The sequence below is a fragment of the Heterodontus francisci genome, unplaced genomic scaffold (assembly GCF_036365525.1).
Source record: "Heterodontus francisci isolate sHetFra1 unplaced genomic scaffold, sHetFra1.hap1 HAP1_SCAFFOLD_500, whole genome shotgun sequence".
NCBI classification, from domain to species: domain Eukaryota; kingdom Metazoa; phylum Chordata; class Chondrichthyes; order Heterodontiformes; family Heterodontidae; genus Heterodontus; species Heterodontus francisci.
Window position 1 is genome coordinate 274,518 of NW_027142279.1, and position 19,486 is coordinate 294,003.

Here is a 19,486-nt window from a genome sequence, read left to right on the forward strand (position 1 = left end):
TGTTCCACAAGGATCTGTTCTGGGACCTCTGCTCTTTGTGATTTTTATAAATGACTTGGATGAGGAAGTGGAAGGCTGGGTTAGCAAGTTTGCCGATGACACGAAGGTTGCTGGAGTTGTGGATAGTGTGGAAGGCTGTTGTAGGTTGCAACGGGACATTGACAGGATGCAGAGCTGGGCTGAGAAGTGGCAGATGGAGTTCAACATGGAAAAGTGTGAAGTGATTCATTTTGGAAGCTCGAATTTGAATGCAGAATACAGGCTTAAAGACAGGATGCTTGGTAGTGTGGAGGAACAGAGGGATCTTGGTGTCCATGTCCATAGATAGCTCAAAGTTGCCACCCAAGTTGATGTAGTTGTTAAGAAGGCGTATGGTGTGTTGGCTTTCATTAACAGGGGGATTGAGTTTAAGAGCCACGAGGTTATGCTGCAGCTATATAAGGCCCTGGTTCGACCACACTTGGAAAATTGTATTCCGTTCTGGTTGCCTCATTAGAGGAAGGATGTGGATGCTTTAGAGAGGGTGCAGAGGAGATTTACCAGGATGCTGCCTGGACTGGAGGGCATGTCCTACGAAGAAAGATTGAGGGATCTAGGGCTTTTCTCGTTGGAGCGAAGAAGGATGAGAGTTGACTTGATAGAGGGGTAGAAGATGATGCGAGGCATAGATAGACGGATAGTCAAAGACATTTTCCCAGGGTGGAAAGGGCTACCACCAGGGGGCATAATTTTAAGGTCATTGGAGGAGGTTTTGTAGATGTCAGAGGTGGGATCTTTACACAGATAGTGGTGGGTGCGTGGAATGCACTGCCAGCGGTGGTAGTAGAAGCAGATACATTAGGGGCATTTAAGCGACTCTTGGATAGGTACATCGATGATAGTAGAATGAAGAGTGGGCAGTTAGTTTGATCTTAGAGTAGGTTAAATGTTCGGCACAACAACGTGGGCCTAAGGGCCTGTACTGTGCTGTACTGTTCTATGTTCTATGTTCTTACGATATCTCACACAGACCATCGAACATCTCTCACTGTCTGGACTGAGAGTTCACCAGGAGACTGTGATAGCCCATGACCTCTCACACTGCCCGTCGAGTGTCTCTCATTATCTGTATTCAGTGTTCACCCGTGGACTGAGATACCCCATGATATCTCACATTGACCATCGAGTGTCTCTCACTGTCTGTGCTCAGTGTTCACCTGGGGACTGAGATACCCCATGATATCTCACACTGACCATCGACTGTCTCTCACTGTCTGTCATCAGTGTTCACCTGGGAACTGAAAGTCGCCATGATATCTCACGCTGTCCATCGAGTGTCACTCACTGTCTGCAATCAGTGTTAACCTGGGGTATAAGATACCCCTGATATCTCACATTGACCATCGAGTGTCTCTCACTGTCTGTCCTCAGTGTTCACCTGGGACTGAGATACCTCATGATATCTCACATTGACCATCGTGTGTCTCTCTCTCAGTCTGCACTGAGTGTTAAACAGGGGTCTGAGAAACACCTGATATCTCACACTGACCATCGAGTGTCTCTCACTGTCTGTAATCAGTGTTAACCTGGGGTCTGAGAGACACCATGACATCTCACACTGACAATCGACTGTCTCTTAATGTCTGTACTCAGTGTTAACCTGGGGTCTGAGACACCCCATGATACCTCACACTGACCATCGACTGTCTCTTAATGTCTGTACTCAGTGTTCACCAGTGGACTGAGATACCCCATGATATCACACACTGACCATCGAGTGTCTCTCACTGTCTGTACTCATTGTTCACCAGGGGACTGAGATACCCCATGATATCTCACACTGACCATCGAGTGTCCCTCACTGTCTGTACTCAGTGTTCAACTGGAGACTGAGATACCCCATGATCTCTCACACTGACCATCGAGTGTCTCTCATTATCTGTTTTCAGTGTTCACCCGGGAATGAAATACCCCATGATCTCTCACACTGACCATCGAATGTCCCACACTGTCTGTACTCAGTGTTAACCTGGGGACTGAGACAGCCCATGATATCTCACACTGACCATCGAACATCTCTCACTGTCTGTACTCAGTGTTCACCTGAAGACTGAGATAGCCCATGATCTCTCAGACAGCCCATCGAGTGTCTCTCATTATCTGTATTCAATGTTCACCCGTGGACTGAGATACCCCTTAATAGCTCACACTGACCAACGAGTTTCTCTCACTATCTGTACTCAGTGTTCACTTGGGGACTTAGAGACCCCATGATATCTCATGCTGACCATCGACTGTCTCTCTCTGTCTGCACTGAGTGTTAAACTGGGATCTGAGATACCCCATGATATCTCTCACTGACCATAGAGTGCTAATCACTGTCTGTACTCATTGTTCTCCTGGAGACTGAAATACCCCATGATATCTCACACTGGCCATCGACTGTCTCTCACTGTCTGTAATCAGTGTTCACCTGGGGACTGAGAGTGCCCATGATATCTCACGCTGTTCATCGAGTGTCACTCACTGTCTGCAATCAGTGTTAACCTGGGACTGAGATACCTCATGATATCTCATATTGACCATCGTGTGTCTCTCACCGTCTGTGCTCAGTGTTCATCTGGGGACTGAGATACCCCTGATATATCAGTTTGAAAATCGAGTGTCTCTCACAGTCTGTACTCAGTGTTCACACGGTGACTGAGATACCCTGTGATATCTCACACTGACCATCCAACATCGTCTACTGTCCGTACTCAGTGTTCACCTTGGGACTGAGATAGCAAATGATATCTCACACTGACCATCGAGTGTCTCTCACTGTCTGTACTCAGTGTTCACCTGGGGAATGAGATGCCCCATTATATCTCACACTGACCATCGAGTGTCTCTCACTGTCTGTACTCAGTGTTCTCTTGTAGACTGAGATACCCTTTGATATCTCACTCAGACCATCGAACATATCTCGCTTTCTGTATACAGTGTTCACCTGGGGACTGAGATTCCCCATATTATCCCACACTGACCATCGACTGTGTCTCACTGTCTGTACTCAGTGTTCACCAGTGGACTGAGATACCGCATGATATCTCACACTGACCAGTGAACATCTCTCACTGTCTGTACTCAGTGTTTCCCTGGAGACTGAGATACCCCCTGATATCTCACACTGACCATCGAGTGCCTCTCATTGTCTGTACTCAGTGTTCACCTGGGGACTGAGATGCCCCATGATCTCTCAGACTGCCCATCGAGTGTCTCTCATTATCTGTATTCAGTGTTCACCCGTGGACTGAGATACCCCACGATACCTCACACTGACCATCGAGTTCCTCTCACTGTCTGTACTCAGTGTTCACCTGGGGACAGAGGTACCTCATGATATCTCATACTGACCATCGAGTTCCTCTCACTGTCTGTGCTCAGTGTTCACTTGGGGACTGATAGACCCCATGATATCTGGCGCTGACCATCAACTTTCTCTCACTGTCTGCACTCAGTGTTCACCTGGGGACTGAGATACCCCATGATATCTCAAACTGATCATCGAACATCTCTCACTGTCTGTATTCAGTGTTCTGCAGTGGACTGACATACCCCATGATATCTCACATTGACCATGGACTGTCTCTCTCTGTCTGTACTCAGTGTACACCTGGAGACTGAAATCGCCCATGATCTCTCTCACTGCCCATCCAGTGTCTCTCATTATCTGCATTCAAGGTTCACCCGTGGACTGAGATACCCCGTGATAACTCACACTGAGCATCGACTGTCTCTCACTGTCTGTACTCAGCGTTCACCTGGGAATGAGATACCACATGATATCTCACATTGACAATCGTGTGTCTCTCACTGACTGTCCTCAGTGATCACCTGGGGACTGAGATACCCCTAATATATCACATTGAAAATCGAGTGTTTCTCAATGTCTGTACTCAGTGTTCACCTCTAGACTGAGATTCCCCATGATATCTCATACTGACTATCGAGTGTCTCTCACTGTCTGTACTCAGTGTTCACCTGGGGACTGAGCGTCCTCATGATATCTCACGTCGTCCATCGAGTGTCCCTCACTGTCTGCAATCAGTGTTAACCTGGGGAATGAGATACCCCTGATATCCCACTTTGACCATCGTGTGTCTCTCACTGCCTGTGCTCAGTGTTCACCTGGTGACTGAGATACCCCTGATATCTCACACTGACCATCGAGTGTGTCTCACTGTCTGTACTCAGTGTCAACCTGGGACTGAGACACCCAGTGATATCTCACACCGACCTTCGAGTGTCTCTCACTGTCAGTACTCAGTGTTCACGCGGGGAATGAGATACCCCCTGATATCTCACACTGACCATCGAGTGTCTCTCACTTTCTGTACTCAGTGTTCCCTTGTAGACTGAGATACAGCTTGATATGCAACGCAGACCATCGAACATTTCTCACTGTCTGTGCACTGTGTGCACCTGGGGACTGAGATACCCCATGATATCTCATACTGACCATCGACTGTCTCTCACTGTTTGTGCACAGTGTTCACCAGTGGATTGAGATACCCCATGATATCTCACATTGACCATTGAACATTTCTCACTGTCTGTAATCAGTGTTCACCGGGGACTGAGATACCACATGATATCTCACATTGACAATCGTGTGTCTCTCACTGTCTGTGCTCAGTGTTCACCTGGTGACTGAGATACTCCGTGATATCTCACACTGACATTCGAACTTCTCTCACTCTCCGTACTCAGTGTTCCCTTGTAGACTGAGATACACCTTGATATGCAACGCAGACCATCGAACATTTCTCACTGTCTGTAATCAGTGTTCACCTGGGGACTGAGATACCCCTGATATCTCACACTGACCGTCGAGTGTCTCTCATTGTCTGTACTCAGTGTTCACCAGGGAATGAGATACCACATGATATCTCACATTGACAATCGTGTGTCTCTCACTGTCTGTGCTCAGTGTTCACCTGGTGACTGAGATACTCCGTGATATCTCACACTGTCCATCGAGTGTCTCTCACTGTCTGTAATCAGTGTTCACCTGGGGACTGAGATACCCCTGATATCTCACACTCACCGTCGAGTGTCTCTCACTGTCTGTACTCAGTGTTCACCTGGTGACTGAGATACTCCGTGATATCTCACACTGACCATCGAGTGTCTCTCACTCTCCGTACTCAGTGTTCCCCTCGGAACTGAGATAACCCATGATATCTCAAAATACCCAACGAGTGCCTCTCACTGCCTGTAATCAGTGTTCACCTGGGACTGAGATGCCCCATGATATCTCATACTGACCATCGAGTGACTCTCACTGTCTTTACTTCGTGTTCAGCCGTGGACTGAGATACCGCATGATATCTCACAATGACCATCGAATGTCTCTCACTGTCTGTACTCAGAGTTCACCTGCGGACTGAAATACCCCATGATATCTCTCACATACAATCGAGTGACTCTCACTGTCTTTACTTCGTGTTCAGCCGTGGACTGAGATACCCCATGATATCTCACACTGACCATCGAGTGTCTCTCACTGTCAGTACTCAGTTTTCACCCGGGGACTGAGATACCCCATGATATCGCACACAGATCATCGAACATATCGCACTGTCTGTAATCAGTGTTCACCTGCGGACTGAGATACTCCATGATATCTCACTCTGACCATAGAATGCCTCTCACTGTCTGTACTCAGTGTTAACCTAGAGACTGAGATACACCATGATATCTCACACTGACCATCGATTGTCTCTCACTGTCTGTACTCAGTGTTGCCTTGTGGACTGAGATCCCCGTGATATCTCACACAGACCATCGACTGTCTCTCACTGTCTGTAATCAGTGTTCACCTGGGGACTGAGAGTCCCCATGATATTTCACGTTGTCCATCGAGTGTCACTCACAGTCTGCAATCGGTGTTAACCTGGGGTCTGAGATACCCCTGCTATCTCACATTGACCATCGAGTGTCTCTCACTGTCTGTACTCAGTGTTCACCGGGGACTGAAATACCCATGATATCTCACGCTGACCATCGAGTGTCTCTCACTGTCTGAACTCAGTGTTCTCTTGTGGACTGCGATTCCCCTTGATATCTCGGACAGACCATCGAACATATCTCACTGTCTGTACACAGAGTTCCCCTGGGGACTGAGCTACCCCATGATATCTCAGACTGACCATCGATTGTCTCTCACTGTCTGTACTCAGTGTTTACCAGTGGACTGAGATACCCCATGATATCTCACACTGACCATTGAACATCTCCCACTGTCTGTACTCAGTGTTCACCCGGGGACTGTGATACCCCATGATATCTCAGACTGACCATCGAGTGTCTCTCAATGTCTGTACTCAGTGTTCTCTTGGGGACTGAGATACCCATGATGTCTCACACTGACCATCGAACATCTCTCACTGTCTGTACTCAGTGCTTACACGATAACTGAGATACACCATGATATCTCACACTGACCATCGAGTGTCTCTCACTGTCTGTACTCAGTGTTCTCTTGTCCACTGAGATACCCCGTGACATCTCACACAGACAATCGAACATATCTCACTGTCTTTACTCAGTGTTCACCTGCGGACTGAGATGCCCCATGATATCACACCCTAACCATAGAGTGCCTCTCACTGTCCGTACTCATTGTTCACTTGGGGACTGAGATACCCCGTGATATCTCACACTGACCATCGAGTGTCTCTCACTGTCTGTACTCAGTGTTAACACGGGAACTGAGATGCCCCATGATATCACACACTGACCATCGCGTGTCTCTCACTGTCTGTACTCAGTGTTCACCTCGAGACTGAGGTACCCCGGGATATCTCACACAGACCATCGAGTGTCTCTCACTGTCTGTATTCAGTGTTCACCTGGGGATTGAGGTACCCCATGATGTCTGACACTGCCCATCGAGTGTCTCTCACTGTCTGTAGTCAGTGTTCTCTTGTCCACTGAGATAACCCTTGATATCTCTCACTGACCATAGATTGCCTCTCAGTGTCTGTACTCAGTGTTAAACTGGGGAATGAGATACCCCATGATATCTCACACTGCCCATCGAATATATCTCAATGTCTGTACTCTGTGTTGTCTTGGGGACTGAGATACCGCGTGATATCTTACACTGACATTCGAACATCTCTCACTCACTGTACTCAGTGTTCACCTGGGGATTGAGGTACCCCATGATGTCTGACACTGCCCAATGAGTGCCGCTCACTGTCTGTAATCAGTGTTCACCTGGGACTGAGATACCCCATGATATCTCACACTGACCATCCAGTGTCTCTCGCTGTCTGTACTCAGTGTTCACCTGGGACTGAGATACCCCATGATATCTCACACTGACCATCGAGTGTCTCTCGCTGTCTGTACTCAGTGTTCACCCGGGGACTGAGATACCCCATGATATCTCACACTGACCATCGAGTGTCTCTCACTGTCTGTACTCAGTGTTCACTCAGAGACTCAGATAAACCATGATATCTCACACTGACCTTCGAGTGTCTCTCACTGTCTGTAATCAGAGTTCACCTGGGGACTGAGAGACTTCATGATATCTCACGCTGACAATCGATTATCTCTCACTGTCTGTGCTCAGTGTTCACCTTGGGACTGAGATACCCCTGATATCTCACAATGACCATCCAACATCGTCCACTGTCCATACTCAGTGTTCACCCGGACACTGAGATCGCAAATGATTTCTCACACTGCCCACAGTGTCTCTCACTGTCTGTACTCAGTGTTCACCCGTGGACTGGGATCCCCCGTGATATCTCACACAGACCATCGAGTGTCACTCAATGTCTGTACTCATTGTTCTCTTGGGGACTGACATACCCCATGATATCTCACACAGCCCAACGAGTGCCTCTCACTGTCTGTATTCAGTGTTCTCCTGCGACTGAGATACTCCATAATATCTCACACTGACCATCGAGTGTCCCTCACTGTCTATACTCAGTGTTCACTCGGAGTCGCTGATACCCATGATATCTTACACTGACCATTGAGTGTCTCTCACTGTCTGTAATCAGTGCTCACCTGGGGACTGAGAGACCCCATGATATCTCACGCTGACCATCGATTATCTCTCAATGTCTGTGCTCAGTGTTCACCTGGGGACTGAGATACTCCTGACATCTCACTCTGATCGTCAAGTGGTTCTCACTGTCTGTACTCAGTGTTCACCTGGGGACTGAGATACCCCAGATATTTCACACTGACCATCGAGTGCCTCTCACTCTCTGTACTCTGTGTTCACACGGGGACTGAGATACCCCGTGATATCTCACACTGACCTTCGAGTGTCTCTCACTGTCAGTACTCAGTGTTCACCCGGGGACTCAGATACCCCATGATATCTCACTCTGACCATAGACTGTCTCTCACTGCCAGTACTCATTCTTCACCTGGAGACTGAGATACCCCATGATATCTCACACTGACCATCGACTGTCTCTCACTGTCTGTACTCAGTGTTCACCCAGGCACTGAGATACCACAGGATATCTCACACTGACCATCGAGTGTCTCTCACTGTTTGTACTCAGTGTTCACCTGGGGACTGAGATACCCCTGATATCTCACACTGACCATCGAGTGTCTCTCACTGTCTGTACTCAGTGTTCACCTGGGGACTGAGATACCCCTGATATCTCACACTGACCATCGAGTGTCTCTCACTGTCTCTACTCAGTGTTCACCCGGGAATTGAGGTACCACATGTTATCTCACACTGAACATTTGCAGCTTTGCAACAAAAACAAGAAATGCTGGATTCACTCAGCAGGTCTGGCAGCATCTGTGGAAAGAGAAGCAGAGTTAACGTTTCGGGTCAGTGACCCTTCTTCGGGTCACTGACCCGAAACGTTAACTCTGCTTCTCTTTCCACAGATGCTGCCAGAGCTGCTGAGTGAATCCAGCATTTCTTGTTTTTGTTTCAGATTTCCAGCATCCGCAGTGTTTTGCTTTTCTATGCAGCTTTGCTGCTGGGATGAAGTTAAACTGAGATATTTGCTGCTTCCTGTTACCTGAGAGCTTATGGTTAAGCTAGAATAGAGAGGACTGTCTTTGAGCAGTGAGTGGAGGGGGGAGGTTGAGCTGGGAACCTGGTTTAGAGAAGTTGGAAATTTTCCAGCTTTAATCTGGGAGATTTTCTGTCAGGGTAGGAGTGTGAAACTGAGTTTATTGGTATTTTGGTTGGGTACAAGCCGCTGTGTAACATTACCTGTACTTTTTATTAACTTTCAACATCTTTCTGTCACTCAGTCACAGACTCCGCAAACACTGACCCGTGTGTAAATCACACAGTCCTGGACCAGCCCTGGAGGAGCATCGATTGTACTGAGACTGAGTGCTCCGGGCAGAAGAAGTGTGATACAAATCTTGTTCAAGGGTGGTACAGATTTAAAAGGTAACTCTGAGAAGGGTGGTAAACAACAAGAGTAGAGCGGGGCTTAAAAACAGAGCGGGGCGGGTGAGGATTCACTCAGAAAGAGTGGCAGTCAATAAGGTCCGATTACTGATGAGAGAAATGAGTGACGTGGGGAGTGCAGCCAGACCCAAGGCCATGGCTCCACGGGTGACCCAGCTGTTTCGGGATTACAGCGAAGACTGGAAGAGCAACAGTGATAGGAGATGCCATCGTTGGGGGAATTGGCAAGCATTTCGGCTGCAGGTGTGAATCCAGGATGTTGTTTTATCTTCCTGGTGCCAGGGTCAAAGATGTCACTGAGCGGTGACAGAGCCCCCTGAGAGGGAAGGGTGAACAGCTAGCAGTCGTGGTCTGCATTGGCACCAATGAAATAGCTAGGAAGTGGGATGTGGTCCTGCAGTCAATATTCAGGGAGCTGGGTACGATATGAGCGAGAAGGACCTCAAAATTAGTCATCTCTTGATTACTCCCAGTACCATACACAAGTGAGTTTAGAAATAGGAGGATAGTGCAGATGAATGTGTGGCTGGAAAGATGGTGCAGGATGGAGGGCTTTAGATCCCTAGACACTGGGACCTGCTCTGGGGGAGATGGGAAGTGTACAGCAGGTATGAATTGCACCTAAATAGAGCTGGGACTGATTTCCTTGCAGGCCGATTTGCTCGTGCTATCGGCGACGGTTTAAACTCGCTTGGCAGGGGTATGGGAACCAGGAGGAATTATCAGAGAGGAATACCACAGTGCACAGAATACTGAGAGAGATATATAGCCATAGAGTAGGGAATAGTTAGTTATTAGGTGGGGTCAGAGTGAGGGAGAAAGTAACAAAGTCTAAATCAGTGTTAATTTGACTGTATGTGAATGCACAGAATGTGGTTAATAAGATTGGCATGTTACAGGCGCAGTCTGACTTGTGGAAATATGATGCTGTAGCTGTAACAGAGTCCTGGCTCTAAGAGGACAGAACGAAATGTTAAATATTCCTGGGTACAAGGTGTTGAAGATAGATATGAGATGAAGAAAAGGGGCAGGAGTGGCAGTATTGATTAAGGAGAGTATTGCGGTGTTGGAGAGAGAGGATGTCTCAAGGGGTCAAGGACAGAATCTATTTGGCTAGAGGTACAGAACAAAAAAAGGTGCAATTACGTTGCTCAGTGTAGTGTATGGGCTACCAATTAGTGGAAAGGAACTAATTTTCAAGGAAATTGCAGAGAGGTTCAAGGATTATCGAATAGTTATCATGGGGGACTTTCATTATCTGGAATATTGGCTGGGACAATAGTCGCATAAAAGGCAGTGAGGGGCAAGAGTTCCTAGAGTGTGTTCTGGAAAATGTTCTTCAACACTATGTTTCCAGTCCAAGGACCGGCGAGGCACTGCTGGACCTGGTTCTTGGGAATGAGGTGGACCAAGTAGATCAAATATCAGTAGGACAACATTTAGGGGACAGAGATCATTGTTTCATCATGTTTAGTTTGGCTGTGGAAAAGGACAAAGAACAATCTAGACTGAAACTAATTACTAGGGGGAAGACAACTTAAATTCGATAAGCATGAAGCTGGGGCAAATAAACTGGAATCAAAGGTTGGCAGGAAAACCGGTTGCTGAACAATTAGCTACTTTCCAAGAAGAGATAGTTCGGGCACAGTCAAGGTATGTTCCCTCGAAGGGGATCGATACGGTAAAAAAATCGAGAGCTCTCTGGGTGACGAAAGTGATAGAGATGACGATGAAGAAGAAAAAGCGTGCTTCTGATGGATGTCAGGCAGATAACACAATGGAGAACCAGGCTGAATATGGAAGGCTCAGAGGGGAAGTGAAAAATAAAATGGAGAAGCAAGAATGGAGTATGAAAAGAGACTGGAAGCGAACACAAAAGGGAATTCCAAAGTCTTCCATATGCATATAAATAGTAAACGGTTGGTAAAAAGAGGAGTAGGGCCGTAGAAAGGGGTTTTAAACATGGAGGAAGGGAGAATAGCTGAGGTATTAAATAAATACTTTGCACCTGTTGCTACCAAGGAAGAAGATGTTACCCAGGCCATAGTGAAACAGGAGGTAATTTTTAAAAATAGAATCATTCAGACTTGATGAGCAGGAGATATTAGATAGGGTTTCTGCACTTAAAGCTGATAAAGCACCAGGACAGGATGGGATGGATCCAAGGATCCTGAGGGAAGTGAGGGTGGAAATTCCGAAGGCACTGGCCACAACCTTTCAGTCTTCCTAAGACTCAGGAGTGTTGCCAGAGGACTGGATAATTGCAAATATTGTATCCTTGTTCAAAAAAGGGTGTAAAGATAAGCCCAGCAACTACATGCCAGTCAGTTTAACTTCTATCAAAAATAATTCGGGACGCAATTAATAGTCACATGGACAAATGCAGGTTAATTCCGGAAAGCCAGCACAAACTTGTTCAGGAAACATTATGTTTAACTAATATTCTGGAGCTTTTTTGAAGATGTAACACAAAGGGTTGATGAGGGCAATGCTGTTGATGTAGTGCACATGGACTTTCAAAAGGCATTTGATACAGTGCCACGCAGCAGACTTGTGAGCCAACTTGTAGCTCATGGAATAAAAGGGACGGTAGCAACATGGATAAAGAGTTGGTTGCATGGCCAAAAACAGAGAGTAGTGGTTAATGGATAAAAACAATATACTGCAGATGCTGGAAATCTGAACTAAAAACAGAAAGTGCTGGAAATACTCAGCAGGTCTGGCAGCATCTGTGGAGAGACAAGCAAAGTTAACGTTTCAGGTCAGTGACCGTTCATCAGAACTGGCAAAGGTGACAAAAGAATTCGGTTTTAAGCAAGTGAAGGGCGGGGCGGGGGATGACGGGGATAAGAACAAAAAGGAAGGTGTGTGATAGGACAGAGGGCAGGAGAGGTTAAACAACAAAGCTGTCATGGGACATAGGCAAAGAGTGTGTTAATGTTTGTGGTGAAATACAAAGCATTAGTCCAGAGAGAGTGGCAGAATAATGAGCAGCTCTGTCTACATAAAAAACAGGCATATGATGGAAGGTCACTGACTATTACTGAGTCTTGGTTGAGGGAAGGGCATGATTGGCAACTAAATATCCCAGGATATCGATGCTTCAGGCGGGATAGAGAGGGAGATAAAAGGGGTGGAGGAGTTGCATTACTGGTCAAAGAGGATGTCAGCTGTGCTGAAGGAGGGCACCATGGAGGACTCGAGCAGTGAGGCAATATGGGCAGAACTCAGAAATAGGAAGGGTGCGGTAACAATGTTGGGGCTGTGCTCCAGGCCTTCCAACAGCGAGCGTGAGATAGAGGTACAAATATGTAAACAGATTATGGAAAGATGTCGGAGCAACAGGGTGGTTGTGATGGGAGATTTTAATTTTCCCTACATTGACTGGGATTCACTTAGTGTTAGAATTCTAGATGGAGCAGAATTTGTAAGAAGCATCCAGGAGGGTTGTCTAGAGCAGTATGTAAATAGTCCAACTCGGGAAGGGGCCATACTGGACCTGGTGTTGGGGAATGAGCCCGGCCAGGTGGTTGAAGTTTCAGTAGGGGACTACTTTGGGATTAGTGATCACAATTCCGTAAGTTTTAGAATACTCATGGACAAAGACGAGAGTGGTCCAAAAGGAAGAGTGCTAAATTGGGGGAAGGCCAACTATACCAAAATTCGGCAGGAGCTGGGGAATGTAGATTGGGAGCAGCTGTTTGAAGGTAAATCCACACTTGATATGTGGGAGTCTTTTAAAGGGAGGTTGATTAGCGTGCAGGAGAGACATGTTCCTGTGAAAATGAGGGATAGAAATGGCAAGATTAGGGAACCATGGATGACAGGTGAAATTGTGAGACTAGCTAAGAGGAAAAAGGAAGCATCCATAAGGTCTAGGAGGCTGAAGAAAGACGAAGCTTTGAAAGAATATCGGGAATGTAGGACCAATCTGAAACGAGGAATTAAGAGGGCTAAAAGGGGTCATGAAATATCTTTAGCAAGCAGGGTTAAGGAAAATCCCAAAGCCTTTTATTCATATATAAGGAGCAAGAGGGTAACTAGAGAAAGGATTGGTCCACTCAAGGACAAAGCAGGAAAGTTATGCGTGGAGTCAGAGAAAATGGGTGAGATTCTAAACGAGTACTTTGCATCGGTATTCACCGAGGAGAGGGACATGACAGATGTTGATGTTAGGGACAGATGTTTAATTACTCTAGGTCAAGTTGGTATAAGGAGGGTGGAAGTGTTGGGTATTCTAAAAGGCATTAAGGTGGACAAGTCCCCAGGTCCGTATAGGATCTATCCCAGGTTAGTGAGGGAAGCGAGAGAGGAAATAGCTGGGGCCTTAACAGATATCTTTGCAGCATCCTTAAACACAGGTGAGGTCCCAGAGGACAGGGGAACTGCTAATGTTGTCCCCTTGTTTAAGAAGGGTAGCAGGGATAATCCAGGTAATTATAGGCCGGTGAGCCTGAAGTCAGTGGTAGGGAAGCTGCTGGAGAAGATACTGAGGGATAGGATCTATTCCCATCTGGAAGAAAATGGGCTTATCAGTGATAGGCAACATGGTTTTGTGCAGGGAAGATCATGTCTTACCAACTTAATAGAATTCTTTGAGGAAGTGACAAAGTTGATTGATGAGGGAAGGGCTGTCGATGTCATATACATGGACTTCAGTAAGGCGTTTGATAAGGTTCCCCATGGTAGGCTGATGGAGAACGTGACGTCGCATGGGGTCCAGGGTGTACTAGCTAGATGGATAAAGAACTGGCTGGGCAACAGGAGACAGAGAGTAGCAGTGGAAGGGAGTTTCTCAAAATGGAGACGTGTGACCAGTGGTGTTCCACAGGGATCCGTGCTGGGACCACTGTTGTTTGTGATATACATAAATGATTTGGAGGAAAGTATAGGTGGTCTGATTAGCAAGTTTGCAGACGACACTAAGATTGGTGGAGTAGCAGATAGTGAAGGGGACTGTCAGAGAATACAGCAGAATATAGATAGATTGGAGAGTTGGGCAGAGAAATGGCAGATGGAGTTCAATCAGGGCAAATGCGAGGTGATGCATTTTGGAAGATCCATTTCAAGAGTGAACTATACAGTAAATGGAAAAGTCCTGGGGAAAATTGATGTACAGAGAGATTTGGGTGTTCAGGTCCATTGGTCCCTGAAGGTGGCAACGCAGGTCAATAGAGTGGTCAAGAAGGCATACGGCATGCTTTCCTTCATCGGACAGGGTATTGAGTACAAGGATTGGCAGGTCATGTTACAGTTGTATAAGACTTTGGTTCGGCCACATTTGGAATACTGCGTGCAGATCTGGTCGCCACATTACCAAAAGGATGTAGATGCTTTGGAGAGGGTGCAGAGGAGGTTCACCAGGATGTTGCCTGGTATAGAGGGCGCAAGCTATGAAGAGAGGTTGAGTAGATTAGGATTATTTTCATTTGAAAGACGGAGGTTGAGGGGGGACCTGATTGAGGTGTACAAAAGCATGAGAGGTATAGACAGGATGGATAGCAAGAAGCTTTTTCCCAGCGTGGGGGACTCAATTACTAGGGGTCACGAGTTCAAAGTGAGAGAGGAAAAGTTTAGGAAGGAAAATGCGTGGAACGTTCTTTACGCAGAGAGTGGTGGGTGCCTGGAATGCGTTGCCAGCGGAGGTGGTAGACGCGGGCACGATAGCATCTTTAAAGATGTATCTAGACAGATACATGAATGGGCAGGAAGCAAAGAGATACAGACCCTTAGAAAATAGGCGACATGTTTAGATGGAGGATCTGGATTGGCGCAGGCTTGGAGGGCCGATGGGCCTGTTCCTGTGCTGTACTTTTATTTGTTCTTTGTTCTTTGACCTGAAACATTAACTCTGCTTTCTCTCCACAGATGCTGCCAGATCTACTGAGTATTTCCTGCATTTTCTATTATGATTAGTGATTAATGATTGTTTTTCAGGCTGGAGGAAGGTTTGTCGTGAAGTTCCCCAGGGATCAGTATTGGACCCTTGCTTTCCTTGCTATATACTAAAGACTTAGACCTTGGTGTGCAGGGCACCATTTCAATATTTGTGGGTGATACGAAACTTGGAAGGATCGTGAAATATGAGGAGGATAGTGTAGAACTTCAAAAGGGCATAGATAGGTGGAATGGGGGACAAGTGGCACATGAAGTTCAATGCAGCGAAGATTCATTTTAGTAGGAGAAACATGGAGATACAATGAAAAATGAAGGGTACAATTCTAAAGGGGGTGCATAAGCAGAGGGACCTGGGTGTATATGTGCATAAATCAATGAAGTTGGCGAGACAGGTTGAGAGCGTGGTTAAATAAAGCCTGCAGAATCCTGGGCTTTATGAACAGGGGCTTAGAGTACAAGAGCAAGGAGGTTAAGTTGAACATGCATAAGACACTAGTTTGGTCTCAGCTGGAATATTGCGTCCAATTCTGGGCACCGCAATTTGGGAAAGACGCGGGGGCATTGGAGAGAGTATGGAAAAAATTCACAAGAATGGTTCCAGGGATGAGAAACTTCAGTTATGAAGATAGATTGGAGAAGTTAGGACTTTTGCCCTGAGGGAAAAGAAGGCTGAGGGGTGATTTGGTGGAGGCACTCAAAATCATGAGGGGTCTGGACAGAGTAGATACAGTGAAACTGTTCCCACTCGTGAAAGGATCGAGAACGAGAGGGCACAGATTTAAAGTATTTGGTAAGAGACAAAAAACCTTTTCACGTAGCGAGTGGTTAAGGTCTGGAATGGGCTACCTGGGAAGTGGTGGAGGCAGGTTCAATTGAAGTATTCAAAAGGGAATTAGACAGTTATATGGAAAGGAAGAATGTGCAGGGTTACGGGGAGAAGGCGGGATGGAACAGAACAAATTGTTCATTCAGAGAGCCTGTGCGGACACGATAGGCCGAATGGCCTCCTTCTGCATTGTAACGATTCTGTGATTCTGTGATTACAGGTGTAATTTCAGGTGAAATGATCAATAGGGAGGAGTAAGTGATTTGCCCCAGTTTCTGGTACTCTCTGCCGCTACCAGTCTCTCTAACAGTTAATAATTACCATCCGTTCAGGGACTGACTCTGTGATTGTTGTTGCAGTTCTGGTGGATGGAAGATTCCAGAGACTGTTGTTCCAGCGCGCCAGTGCTCCACATATGGCACAGGCTGGTTACAGGGTATTGTCAGATTTTATCATATCAGATTTACATTCACTGTCCAGCACTGCTCACATCGGTTACATTCTTCAATATTTATAAACTCTCATTTCAGGTTCCCATCCCAGTGTGGGACAAGGGGAAGTAATGGGGACCATTTGTTTTAACTGGAATGAAAATCGCTGCCATTGGACACAGGAGATAAGCATCAAAAACTGCAGCAGTTATTTCGTTTATGAGCTGAAGCCTCCACCCGGCTGTGACGCTGCTTATTGTACAGGTAGATTGCTGTTTCTATATGGCCCAGTTGGGTGATTCTAGTATGTCCCGTGTCACCCACAGAAATAAGACTGTTGACTTGCTCTCCTTATTGTAAGGGACACAGTGAATAAAGGATCTGTAGCACAATGTGAACTTTTCACTGAAGCTCTCGGGAACTGAATCAGATGATGCTGTCTGGAGAGAGGGCTGGAATGTCTCGGGATTTTTCCGTCAGGATTGTACTTTAGGTTCTCAGATGAGTGTCGGACATAGCAGCAGGGTCCTGATGGACTGGAGCTGGAGCAGGAACAGGGAGAGATCTTTGCACACCAAACTCCCATGGATCGTGAGGGTTCCAGGGTGCAGGGCTGTACCTGTATGCTCCCTTTCCCGTGCCCATTGATCGTGAGAAGAGTACGAAAACATGAATAGGGAAAGCAGGAGTGTGAGATATAATAGAGCATTTCAGAGAGAAAGTGAAAGAGAGGAAGGGAATTCAAATTAAGAGAGATGGAACGAGTACAAGAGGGTAGTCTTGACTCAAGGGAACATTATGGCCAGGAAGAATCTTAATCCAGCGCAGGACCCAGTGAAAAGCTGTTTAAATTTATACAAGCTCTCCCTAAGTTTGAGGAAAGGGAAGTAGAGGCATTTTTTTTTAAATAGCCAAACGAATGAAATGGCCAAAGGAAAGCTGGATACTGCTTGTGCAAAACAGGTTAATGGGCAGAGCTCATGAGCTTTATGCCATGTTTCCTGAAGAGGCTTCTGCAGGTTATGAGATGACAAAAAATGCTATTCTCGATGCGTCTGAGTTAGTCCCTGGAGCTTCCTGACAGAAGTTTTGTTACCTCCAGAGATTGGCTGGGCAGACTTATATAAAATTTTATAGGGCAAAGAAAATTAATTTGTATCATTGGATACGGGCAGTAAAGATAGAAGCCACGTATGAGAACCTAAGTGAACTAATTCTCCTGGAAGAATTTAATGTTCACTCACTCCAGTCGTGAGAACTCATGTAGATAACCTGAAAGTTTTAAAAGCCAGGCAAACAGTGGAAAGTGCTGATGATTTTCAGCTTGTGAATAAGCTAATACCCTTTGTCTGTCAGCACCACAGACCCGAGAAGCATAGAGGGTGCAAGAGTGAAAGGGAGGAAGTATTCGGGGACAAGAAGGAACAGCTGGTAACGCCCCAGGATCCCCTCTTCAGGCCAGAAAGGAAGGTGCTGAGGGTAGGAGTGAAGTCCACAAGCCGAAGTGTTATCATTGCCACAGGGTGGGACAGCTTCGCTTAGAATGCTGGAAGTTGCGATGTAAACCCAAAGGACTTGTTGGGGTAAACAAAGCTAATGCAGAGACAGGGGCTCGGACTGAGAGTACAGCAGAGCAGGCTGTAGCTTTAACGGCAGCTGTAAAAAGCAGATGCAAAAAAAAGTGAGTGTGGGGGTTGAGAATAGGTACCTGGAAGTTATTATAAATACTTGTCTGAAGGAAAAGCAACTCTATACCCCTCAAGTGAGGAAGGCAAACCTATCGTTATACTTCGGGTTACAGGAGCAACCCAAACTCTTTTGCTGGGGGATGGTATAACCTTTCCACCAGAGAGCGCACTGAATGCTAAAGCTTTAGTTAATGGTATTGGCGGGGAGCATATACCCTTCCGTTGTATCATGTGCACCTGGGGTGCAAGCTAATGTTGGGGAAGGTAACTGTCGTACTTGTCCATAGATTGCTGGGAGACGGAATTGACCTACCCCTGGGGAATGGTTTGGCCGGAGAAGGAATATCAGCTTCTTCCATAGTCAAAGGGAAACCATGTGAAGTTAGAGAAACATATCAATTACAGGAACAAGTTCTAGGAATATTTCCTGCGTGAGTAGTAACCCGAGCAAGTTCCATTGTCGGAGATAACATTGGCACCACAAACAGATAGCTGGGTATCTGAAACTTTCCTTGGGGATTTAGATAATTCAACTGAGATGTTTAACAAATCATCTATAAAGGCAGCACAGCAAGCTGATCCAGAGTTACATGGAATAACAGAGTCGGCTCTGACAGAATCAGAGACAAAATGAGTTCCAGAAGGCTATTATGCTGAAGACAGGGTTCTTAGGAGGAAATGGAGACCACCTCATGGACTTGTGGAAAACTGGAAGGTTGTTCAAAAGGTAGTGGTGCCACCTAAATATCGCCAGGAATTATTAGGGTTGGCAAAAGACATTTTACGAGCATGACACATGGCATCTGCAAGACCAAATCACAAAAAAGGCAACATTACTACTGGTCAGGCCTTGAAAAGGACGTAAGACAGTTTTTTAGGACATGCCAGACGTGACAAATGGTGGGAAAACTGTAACCTATCATAAAACCGACACTCCTAATTCCCCTATCAGTTATTGAGTAGGGTATTGGTAGATTTTGTAGGGCCATTGCCAAAAACAAAATCAGGACAGCAATATATACTTACTATCATGGATATGGCTACTCAATCCAAGAGGCCATTCCCTTGAGGACAATTACTCCTAAAGTAGTAGTAGGAAAGTTAACCCAATTCTTTACGAGATATGGATTACAACTTGAAGTTCAATCGAATCAAGGTTCTAATTTCATGTCGAAGATATTTCAAGAAGTCATGGTTA

General features: G+C 46.2%; 1 protein-coding gene across 1 annotated transcript in view; it reads left to right on the forward strand.

The window, feature by feature from the left end:
* LOC137366904 (uncharacterized) overlaps nt 1-19,486 on the forward strand; it is a 63,472-nt gene that overhangs the window by 10,333 nt on the left and 33,653 nt on the right. Inside the window, exons 3-5 of the mRNA XM_068028461.1 lie at nt 9,280-9,424; nt 16,529-16,605; nt 16,700-16,864. Of these exons, the coding sequence (XP_067884562.1) occupies nt 9,280-9,424; nt 16,529-16,605; nt 16,700-16,864 (387 nt within the window). The remainder of the gene's footprint in view (nt 1-9,279; nt 9,425-16,528; nt 16,606-16,699; nt 16,865-19,486) is intronic.